The sequence below is a fragment of the Prenolepis imparis genome, unplaced genomic scaffold (assembly GCF_030444845.1).
Source record: "Prenolepis imparis isolate NDT839.2.m4 unplaced genomic scaffold, iyPreImpa1.0 SCAF_2, whole genome shotgun sequence".
Classification (NCBI taxonomy): Eukaryota; Metazoa; Arthropoda; class Insecta; order Hymenoptera; family Formicidae; genus Prenolepis; species Prenolepis imparis.
In genome coordinates, this window is record NW_028141160.1 from 14069502 (window position 1) to 14081479 (window position 11978).

The 11978-nt window shown below is 26.0% G+C and overlaps 1 protein-coding gene across 1 annotated transcript; it reads left to right on the forward strand.

The window, feature by feature from the left end:
• The first annotated feature begins 338 nt into the window (after nucleotides 1-338).
• On the forward strand, nucleotides 339-9764 carry LOC145932914 (uncharacterized). Its single transcript, XM_083032139.1, has 12 exons — nucleotides 339-930; nucleotides 1646-1727; nucleotides 2528-2832; nucleotides 2997-3113; nucleotides 3579-3795; nucleotides 4188-4335; nucleotides 4991-5117; nucleotides 6342-6423; nucleotides 7454-7767; nucleotides 7953-8072; nucleotides 8286-8493; nucleotides 8700-9764. Exons 1-12 carry the CDS (start codon nucleotides 813-815, stop codon nucleotides 8848-8850), a joined length of 1989 nt encoding a protein of 662 aa, XP_082888265.1. The 5' UTR covers nucleotides 339-812; the 3' UTR covers nucleotides 8851-9764.
• The last annotated feature ends 2214 nt before the right edge of the window (nucleotides 9765-11978 follow it).

Here is an 11978-nt window from a genome sequence, read left to right on the forward strand (position 1 = left end):
AAGCTGGAGTTAAATTCTTAATGAAAAGGCTTTAATTCTTTCCCAATTAAGAAATTAAAATGTTTAGGTTGATCCCAGATCAATTATATTAATTATGAAAATATTCAGATGATAGACCACTATAGTATATATGGAATAATTATATAATCAAGTTGGAATTAAATTCTTAATAGAAATGCTTTAATTCTTACCCAAATAAGAATTAAAATAATTAAAATAATTTCATGTCTTTTATTTTAATTGTAGAAATACTTAGATGTGTCACATATCGACAATATAAAATAATTAATCAATTAAGCTGGAGTTAAATTCTAAATGAAAAGGCTTTAATTCTTGCCCAATTAAGAAATTAAAATAACGCGTTCTTTCATTTTTTTTGTTTTAATTATTATAACGCTTAAAGAGCAGCACTCGCTTGTTCTACTGCTGTGATAAATAATTCGCGTGTGTTGTACATACTTTATCGATTCAACATAGTATTCCGTTGACTGCTGCCAACTGGTGGCGCAGTGGATACTTCTATGTTTCTCTTTTATCTCAGAAAACGTATCAATTAATGTCAGTGTTTGCACATTACATTATATAAGACTAACTATATTCCTTTCATATTTTTCTTCTTGATCACTCAGTCTCTATTCGCGCGTGAAACCTTACGACTCGCTATAACAAAATTTGCTGTTTTAGAGCATTATCAGTTACTTTAGAGAAGACATAATACAAGTATATTGAGTTTGTAGTAACAAAAAAAGAATTAACATTTGCATTTTTAAGAAGCCGTAAAAAATACTGAAGCCGTATAAAAAAATATAAAAATGTGGCTGTTCCATAGTAAATGCACCAGTGAAATGCGTCTTGTAGGCAAGACAGTAGTTATAACAGGAGCGAATAATGGAATCGGCAAAGAAACTGCCAGAGATCTCTACAGAAGAGGTATTTTTACAATTATATCTCTTAGAATTTATCAAATTATAACAGAAATATTTAGAGTTTCTTAAAATAACTTATTAAAAAAAGGAAGGAGAAAATTTTTATTTGCGTGTATGTTTTTTGTATGCGTGTATGTGTGTGTATATTTATATGCGTGTGTGAGTGTATGCGTATAATATCTATATAATTATTTATCTATATATTCTAAATAATTATCTATATAATTTATCAATATAATTATTTCGTAGAACAAAAATATATAATAAATTCTGATGCTTATTTAATTAATTATTGATAGTACTGCATTCTATTTTCTAATACCTATCAAAATCCTATTCTATTCTGTAAAAACTAATACGAATTATTAACGTAAAAGATTGTTATGACAAATAAGCTTCACACGAAAATGCTTTGTTTATAAACATAAAAAATTTTAATTATTAACAGTATTCTAAATTGTTAATTATTCTATAAATAAAAAAAATAAAAGAAATAATATGCTTTAATTAATAAAATATAAAAATTTAAATATATCTTAGATTTCAAAAAATATAAAATATAATTAAATAAATTGTACGTGTTTCTGCTTAATAATCCAAACGTATTTATATTTTCTAATACAATTTTTTCCTAAGTTCAATAAATAAGTTATTTTACATGGTGATTGTTATAGAGATGTATATATATACATATAAACTTTTAACATATTTTTTTATAGGTGCAAAGGTAATTTTGGCCTGTCGAAATATACAAAAAGCCAACGATGCTCTTGAAGATATTAAAACAAATCCCCCTTCGAAGTAAGAATAAATAAAGATATAATATATGTATTGTTATTAAAACATGGATCGATTATGTTTAATACGTTTATAATTATTTATAACTTTTTATTTAGTAAGATATAATAATGTTTTGTAATGATATGTGTATATAATTAGCAATTAGTAATTGAAAATTAACAGTTATTAATAAGTATAACATTAGGAATACATTATTAAAATCTCTTCCTACATGTTTAAGATAATTTTAATATTTTCTATGCGCAATTTATATATATATAATTCGAATTTAAATGACAGTCGCCAGTAGATATAAATCAAAGAAAGGTTTTTTTTATTATTCGACCAACACTGGCAATGATTTATTCAATTAATCTTCAACACTACGTTTCGACCATGGGTTTTGGTCCTTCTCAAGTGTACTACATAAACACAATATAGACAATAATTAGCGCAATCACTTAATATTTTCATAGCTAAACAAATTTCAACTATTAAAATGTATATTATTACCTAAGTTTCGTTATAATTTCTCATAGAACGCACATAATTACGTAACGGATTAAAAAGTTTCTTCTGTTAAAACACAGCGTCATTACACATAAGAAGTTGAGAGCAGACTAAGCGACCTTTATTATTTTATCATAGTTTTTGTTTAGATTTTCTTGAAATCTATTGAGTGGATTTATGCCAAGTGAATTACGTTCTTTGGACTTTATTGCGTAACAAAAACATTCTTTGTTAATAGTTAGAACATCTTCGTTTTTTTTTTAAAAGTAATTATGATAAACATTGTTACGAGATATTGCAATCATTTCCAGAGCAAACAGGAAACAATTTCAAGGTAATCCAGGTGAACTTGTAATTTATCGATTGGATCTCTCTAGCTTAAAGAGCGTGAAAGAATGTGCTAGAAATTTGTTAACAAATGAATCGGCTATTCATCTGCTAATAAATAATGCCGGCGTAATGATGTGCCCACAAGAAATAACCGAAGATGGATTCGAATTGCAGCTACAAACAAACTATATCGGTCATTTTCTCTTGACGCTTCTGCTGTTGCCAAAAATGCAGTCTTCCGGATTTGGTTGTAGGATAGTAAATATATCATCGATTCTTCACAAAAGTACATAAATTTAATAACTTAATATAAATATACTTGATATTATAAACTGCTGATGATGCGAGAGTATATCTTAATGTAGATTATAGAATATCATAATGATGTCAGTATTTAATAATAGAAGGAGGTGACGCGGACACACACTGTTTTATTATTACATTTTGTAGATGGTACTATACATGATGATTTAAATTTGAAGGAATCATACACTCCTATGAAGGCTTATGTGCAAAGTAAATTAGCGAATATATTGTTCACCAAGGAACTCGCACGTCGGCTAAAAGGTAAATAATAACATTTATTATCAGGAGAAAAAGAATATTATTTATCTAATCGCTAAAAATTTGTGAAAAATTGTAATAACAAATTATATAAAGTCTATGTTAATTTAGATATTAATTAATTTCATTATTTATAAGTCAATTATTTATAATAACGTTGTACAATGTGATTAAATGATCTCTCTTTCTCTCTCTCTCTCTCTCTCTCTGTCTGTCTGTCTCTCTCTCTCTCTCTCTCTCTCTCTCTCTCTCTCTCTCTCTCTCTCTCTCTCTCTCTCTCTCTCTCTCTCTCTCTCTCTCCACAAAAATGTTAATTTACAAACAAGATAAAAAAATAGAAATATAGAAAAAAATTGTTTAAAAAGAGATTATGGGAGGAATAATTAAATTAGATAAATAGATAAATAATTAAATATAGATTAAGTAATTAAATAAGATTAAATTATTAAATAGAAATTATTTTTTCAGAAGCAAACATTAATGGAATAAATGTATATTCTTTGCATCCTGGCGTTATAACGACAGAATTAGGTCGTCATTTCAGTACAGCAATATTTCCAGGTGCAAGCACTATTTTTCGAGTGCTGATGCGACCAGTTTTAAAGAATCCTGAAGAGGGTGCACAAACGACGATATATTGTTCGGTGGATGAAAAAGCAGCTGATGAGACTGGTCTCTATTATAAGTAAAGAACAAATTATACTACATAAAATTATTTTTACCAAATATAATCAATAAGTATAATAAAAAGTAAATTGAATAATTTTGAGAATAATATGATATAATTTAATCAAAAAAGATGAAGAATTATATATAATGTATGTGTGTTTATGTGGGTCCTTTGTATTTTCATTTAAAAAAATTTAGTTCTGTAATATTTTTTAAACAAAATGTCTCTTTAAAATTTGTTTAAACAAAATGTCTCTTTAAAATCTTAGTTTTACATATAGATTTTTTTAAATTTAATATTTATATTATAAATAATAATTTTCAGAAATAGACGTTATACATTATATGTTTTTATATGCTTTTTTCTATTCGATTTTTTAATATTATTTCGAACAATATTTTTTGCAGAGAATGCAGCGTTGCGATTCCACAATGGCGAGCGCAGGATGATCAAATTGCTAAAGACTTATGGAATCATACCTGTCGACTTCTGCATTTGGAATGTGTTGAAAATCTTGCCAATTTTTTGAAAATCGTTTCTCGTCAAATTACTGAATAATATATAAATGCTGAATTTATGATAAATTTATAATCTAACTATAACGAGCTATTATAAATTATATACAATTTTAAAATATTAAATATTATATGTTATAAATAATTTTATATAATATTATATGTTATAAATATTTTTATGAATTTATAGCTTGAAAATTGTTGGAATAATTCTATATTTTGCAATCATCTATTAACAAACAAAGAAAGGATTATATTTTATAAATTTTTTCTATCAAATATAAGTTGTGGCACATAAAAAAATAATTTTTATTAATGCAGAATAACAGGTTATAACTGATAAAGAAACAACATTTTGCTTCTAATTTTATAAGTTTATATATAATTATACTTTCTGTATTTAAAATATATTTTAATTGCAGCTAGGAACTAAAAACGTTAAAATTTTTACTGCGTATAAATTTGCGTTACGACATTCTCAACATCTGTATATAATTATCGTGCATATTTATACAATGCATCATGCTACAGCTCTATCACATTTTTCTCTTTCCGTTCATCTCCTCTCCCACTTTTGTCATATAAACATGATTGCAATCAGCGTTTCACTGTTGCATTCTTATTGCCAGAGTGCCATTTAATTAGTTCTAAGCTTCACAAAATACAAAGAACGCGTAATAGTAAAATTGTAAAAAAAAGAAATTATGTGGACTTACCATAAATCGTGCAGCAGTAAAGCGCGTCTTGATAATAAAGTTGCAGTGATAACAGGTGCAAATACCGGAATTGGCAAGGAAACCGCCAGAGATTTTTACAGAAGAGGTAAATATCAATTTCTAATTTTTATATTTTTTTTTATATATACATTATGTAGCTCGATACAATTATGATTTCTTACATATAGATAAATAGAAATGTATGGAATAAGTTTTACATATATAATATATGTATATGTATATGAAAAGTTTTTTTATACGAAATTTAAAATTTTTGAGAAAAATAACAAGTTTTATTATTATAGGTATATCACTTTAATTTCAATATTATACATATAGCTAGCAATAAAACATGAGTTATTTTTCTCGAGAATTTTAAGCCTTATATAAAAAGAACTTTATTCTATATGTTCTACTCATTTTTATGTTCTATTCATATATATGTATATATCTATTCATATATGTATATATCTTATTTATTGTTAATTTCTATAATCTTTTATAAAAAGATTTCTTAATATTACTATTTCAACACATGATAAAAATGAAAAAAAAAACTTTATAATATAACTTGGTATTGTAATTTCGTACATATTATAAACAATAACGCAAAGAAAAACATATTCTATAACTGATAAATTGATTTGTTATAATACTATTTGTGAGATAAATTGCTTTTGATCATTCACTGCAGCTTATTAGAAAACAAAAGTAAATTATATATATAATTCTCCCAATGCTTTAATGTTTTTTGAGAATTTATTTATAATTAATATTTGAGATTTAATTATGCATTATATTTTATTTGAGTGAAAGTAATAAATATAAAATAATATTTAAGCAAATAAAATAATCTATAAAGTTTAAAGTTCTTTACAATTAATTACTTTTTTTTTAAATATGTTGTCTTATATATTTGTCATATTTCTTTCTAGAAAAAAAGACTAATTTTTATTTTACTTAATTTTTATTTTAGTGTGATTTAAAATTTTAAACTTACTAATCTTATGTAGGCCTTTCGAAAATCTCAGATGTCATTTAAATAACGGACACATTAGTCAATTTAGAATTATTTTTTCTTTAACAAAAATAACAAAATTTTGTAAATAAAAATATTTAAAATAATTCAGAAAATATTTTAACACTTTAAAATAAAATAAAATAATTTTACGTATTTTATCTTTGTGCGTGATATCTTTGTTATATGAATAATTTATATATATATATATATATATATATATAATTATTTATTATTATTTTAATGAGACATCAATATGATGTAGGATATGAGTAAATAATATAATCATATAAAAACAATATCTGCATTTAGGCGCAAAAGTGATTTTGGTCTGTCGGAATGTAGAGAAAGCAAAAAATGCAGTTGAAGATATAAAGAATATTCCATTTTCAAGGTAAATATATAAATGAAGCTGTATCTATAATTGTAATCTTATTGTACTTTTTTATGTAAATCAATTCTAAAGAAAAAAAATGTGAAATTACTATTCATGAAATTATTTATAGTATAGTTATAATATATTTCGAATTTTAAGTAGATATTCAACATTCCTATAAGTTATTTTTACTGTTATGGATAACTTTCATTTAAAAAGATAAAAGTAATCTTGACGGCTTGCTGCATATGCATATTTCATAACGTGAGCAGTTGTAATCGTGGAAGATTATGTATTTTGACAATTTTTTTATATAACAAGTCCTATAGATTAATACTTATATCTTTTATAAAATGCTAGCTTTTATAAATATTTAGCTCTTTAAAGCCGAATAATCTAAGCATTTATAAAACGTCTTGTATGTACTTTTGCAGTTTGATTGATTTTGTTTTTTAATTTGTTATGTGTTAATACTGCGTAGAATGGAAATCATTGAATATTGAAATAAAGTTGATCTGATTTTAATTATATATGTATATTACAATATTAGATATTTAGCATTAAAAATTTTTAATTACGTGGAAGGTATAGTACAATTCTTCCTCTAAAAACACATCAAGTTTCGATTCGTTCGCGTTTTACTGTAATGAAAGTTTCTTATAATGAGATTGTTTGTTTCTTTAACATTATTTTTAATCCCAAGTTTAAAAAATTTTCTAGAAAAAGTTTATAATTATGTACACCGTCTATTGTAATTCATTAATGTAATTCATTACTAAATTTATTATTAACTAGACAACACAAGAGCGCGGCGCGCGCGCGCTATTATCTGATTTTATTTAATTTTATTTAATTTTATTTTGAACAAACTGTCAAACTGTTAACTTTCGCGATGACAGCCGCTCAGTGCTACAAATAAATACGCGCAATGGCAATTGAGACAGCCAATCAACATCGCAGAAAAGAGACAACAATGACTGTGATATTTTCGAGATTCGACTTTGCATGCCTTTTTAGAGAGGATAATACATAATTTATTAATATTCAGCACAGATAGTGAACAGTACAAAGGTAAACTAGATGAGCTCGTCATATATCCATTAGATCTCTGCAGCTTAAACAGTATAAGAGAATGTGCTACAAAATTATTGACGATTGAATCAGCTATTCATATATTGATAAATAATGCTGGTGTAATTATGTGTCCGCATAAAAGAACTGGAGATCGGTTCGAGTTGCAGCTGCAATCGAATTATCTGGGACACTTTCTCTTAACATTATTACTGTTGCCAAAAATGCAATCAGGAGCGAATGATTGCAGAATAGTTAACGTGTCATCGGTTGGTCATGCTTGTACGCAAAGTGAGAAAGAGAAAAATAAGATATAAGAAATAAGAGAAACAGTATTATATTATTTAAAAAATTTAATATCTTTCATGGTTCCCATTTTTTTGAAAAATTTTTTTTCTTATTTCAGCTAATATTATATGAATTAATATACATTAGGTAATAATTTCATATTATATCTAAAGCTTTTATTATTGCAGTTGGTAAAATACATTTCAATGATATGAATTTAGAAAGATCATATGGTCCATTGAAGGCGTATGTGCAAAGCAAACGGGCAAACATACTTTTTACTAGGGAACTTGCACGTCGATTAAAAGGTAAAAGAATGAAGTACAAACATACACCTATTGTAAAAGAATTAAAATAGCAATTACTTGCGTTTAAATAACAAATTATTTAAAAATTAATACTATATTTATACTATTGATATGATAAAGTTATCTTATTTGTAATATTGTGTCAAGATGACATATTTTTCTTATAAAAAAGATACATATAGGTCCCGTTGAAAATATAAATTTGATTTCCAGAAGCAGAAATTAGCGGAATAAATGTATATTCCTTACATCCCGGGTTCATAAGAACTGATATAGACCGACATTTTAATAGAACGATAATTCTGGGCTTCTTCGAGTATATTATGCGACCATTCATCAAAAATCCGGTGCAAGGAGCGCAAACGACTATACATTGTGCGGTTGATGAAAAAGTGACTGGTGAGACCGGTCTTTATTATGCGTAAGAGAAAACAATATATGAAAACACTATACATAAGAAACAACTATAAATAAGACTGTATTTCAAATCTTTTTTACAAATTATAACAATACATAAACGTGATAATCTTCTTTTTCTGATTTCTTTTTTTTTCTTTGTTTTTCTTTTTAAAAAATCTATTTTTAACAAATTTATATATGTTGTTACTCATATTTTGTTTTTAATAGAGAATGTCGCGTGACCCGACCGCATTGGAAAGCAAGAGATGATCAAATGGCCAAGGACTTATGGGACCATACATGTCAACTTCTGCATTTAGAATCTGATGAAAATTTGTCTACATTTTTGCAAGTTGTTTCGCCCCAACTGGCTGAGTAATATTAAAATTTAAAAATTTAATAAAATAGTTTATTAAAATTTTATTATATTTTTAAATACATTCTTTCATTTTTTGAAGAGTTTTAATCATTAGAAGCGATGATTAACTTTTTCGTAATTTGACGTACGTAGATTATATAGGATGTCTGGTGCAAATTATGCCAATACTCGTTAGCTCGTAGACTACAGACTACAGTATATGGTTTCTAGGTGCAATATATAATTAAATTTAATTATCAATTTCAATGCTTTATTCTTTATTGCGCCTCTAATAACTGTAAAACATTGAGCTGTCTCATTTCACTGTGTATTTAGTGACACATATCACCGATTTATCCCTACTCGTCTCACGCTGGTACTCGTACGAATTGGCCAATTATTTTTAATTTATTTATTATTAATTATTGCGAAAATTACAAAATTACAAAATATAGGATTTTTCTGTTCAGTTTGTGCTCTACGAGCTGCTCACGAGCATATATATATATATATAATTTTATAATTATCTTATTGTTAATTAGACTTAAAATATGATTTTTATATGTGATTATGATTAACAATAGAACGCAATCATTTTTAAATACAATATCGCGATTGTATAAGACTATGTATAGAATAATTTTATATTCTCTCCTAAAAGAGATTGATAATGAACGGAAATTCCTTTGATGTGTATGTGTGTCGATTGTCAAAAGATTGGTATTGTGGTATGTATAGCATAATGTAACTATTATATCGTCACAACATCACATTGACATTGACACTTAAACTCGGTAACATGTTGGTGACGTAAGCTCAGTAGTATAATATGCATGTAGTATAGTTTGTTGTTTAAAGTACAAGTTCTAAAGTAACACAAGTCAGATAATGCATACTAAGTTCTTTTTGTACGTCATAAAACTTGACTTCCATTAAACAAGTAATTTACGTATTAATTGATAAAAATAACATAGATATCGAACTATTATATTATATAAATTTCTATCGATGCAGAAAATGCATTGCATATCAGTTAACAATTTTAAAATTCATTATTATCGAGAGATTAATAATTCATATGTCTTTCGCTTTTTAAGTCTATATATTATTTCTAATAGTATATAGTTGTGTAAATAATTGTGTAAAAAATATATGATGCACATCTTAAATTAAGTATAATATCAAAAAAGATTTATTACTTTCTGTCGAGGAATAAAAATAGCCATCTTCCTCAATGTATATTTGTAATTTTCCGCATTGTATTAATTGTATTGCAGAAATGAAAAACAGCTGATTATATAAACATACGATTGTAATCGCCGATTAGTTCTTGACATAAAATTCTTGACACACAATTTAAAAGTATCGATGATACTATTTCGTTAGCCGCGAGGAATATTTATGTCTAATTAAAAAGATACGTGGGTATTCACATAACTGTGAAGTCTCTCTACTGCTTTCCTTGGCGATACGCGGGTCTAGGTAAATGCGGAAAGCGAGCAAGGCCAAAGTGAAGGCAATACTGAGTCCAACATTGAGTTGTAGTCCAACATTGATGCTTGAAGTAACGATGATGTAATCCCGGCACTACAAAGACCCACCTATATGTATATGTAATAAGAATAACAAGTTTATCAGACGTTTTAAACGTGTGATCTATGATGCCTTATCATATAAGGTCATTTTAATAAAAAAATATTATAACAAAATACTATAATTATTGCAAAATGTATAATTATTTATTTAAGAGAAAATAATACTTTTTTAATTAAAATTATTAAATTATTTTTTGTTATTTATTAAATTATTTTTTATTATTTTAATCTAAAAATTTCGATTATTAAAAGCATTAATCAGCATTTTTGATGTTGTAATTATGAATTAGATGTTTCCTTTTATTTGTATTATTTTTTTCCTGCCGTATCTCCATTGAATCTTTATTCTTAGAACACTTTAAAGCAAGCAAACGAGCATTAGTCATTAAACAATACTTTTTTCAATTAGGCAATATTATTGACGTTCATCTTTTCGATTTAAATGACAGCTTTATTTGCAAAAAAATTGCGAAGAGATCGTATTTGTGTGTTCAGTCGAATGTTAATAGAATAAATGTAATAAATAATAAATGAAGATATTTTAAGTGAATCATTTTATACGAGATTAAAATGACAGTTGATAATATCTTTCGCCATATATTTATATATTTATATTAGCTTGTCTAGGATAGAAAATAATTAATTTTTTTAATCAGATAAAAATTGCCTCTCTTTTATAATTAAAGATATTTAATTTATTTAATTAGTTAAAAAATATTTAGTATATCATGTTTATATATCCACATATGTTTATATTAAAAAATTAACTGTATCTTACGTATAGTAAGAAACAAAATAAATAATATCTGCAACATTTACCTATTTAGGTTTTATAAGTGCATTAAGAACTTAATTGATTGTAAATTAAATTTGTTATAAATTGAATTTGTTGTAAATATTGTTCATAAAATAAGGATAGTAATAAGATGAGTTAAAATTTTAAATTATAATTCTAATAAATTTTCTATGATTTTATCATCTCTGGTCAATGATCTCAGGTGAATGTTCGAAGACAAGGATATGCAGGATAAAAAACTCACGCCCACGTCATTTTATGTGGCATGGGTCCACTTTATGCGGTAATATATACGGTAATATATGCGGTAAATACTGATGCAAATTCTTAAATTTAGCAATTACATCATACGAGGTAAGTGTTTTTCATGAAAGGCAAGCTAGATCTAGTTCCATCTGACAAGTGTGGGTGGTTTGTCGTGGAATAATATTCCAACCATAATAGTCGCGCAGCACAAACCTGCTTGCATAAATTACTGCCAAAATTACAGAATTTCACGATATATGTGTAATAATAACTCTACATAATTACTTTTTTAAAGCATTTTTATGAAGATATTCACAAACAAGTATTTGTAATTGCCTTTGTTTCTTGGCAATAACGTAAGTAACGAAGAATACAGGGCCAGCAATAGACATGATAATTACATACAGGGTTATATAATTAATATTATCTTCAATAGTAATTTTTCCTTTCTTTTCAATAATTCGCTAAGTTCTTGCTCGATGTCATAGAAATCGGATAATCAAAATTTTCAA

Bases quoted from the DNA above. Each gene is read 5' to 3' on its own strand.
- LOC145932914 (XM_083032139.1), top strand. From the start codon at position 813: ATGTGGCTGTTCCATAGTAAATGCACCAGTGAAATGCGTCTTGTAGGC. The intron at 4,336-4,990 runs TAATATATAAAT...AAATTGTAAAAA, and splicing joins TTTCTCGTCAAATTACTGAA to AAAGAAATTATGTGGACTTA. The intron at 8,073-8,285 runs GTAAAAGAATGA...TTTGATTTCCAG, and splicing joins ACTTGCACGTCGATTAAAAG to AAGCAGAAATTAGCGGAATA.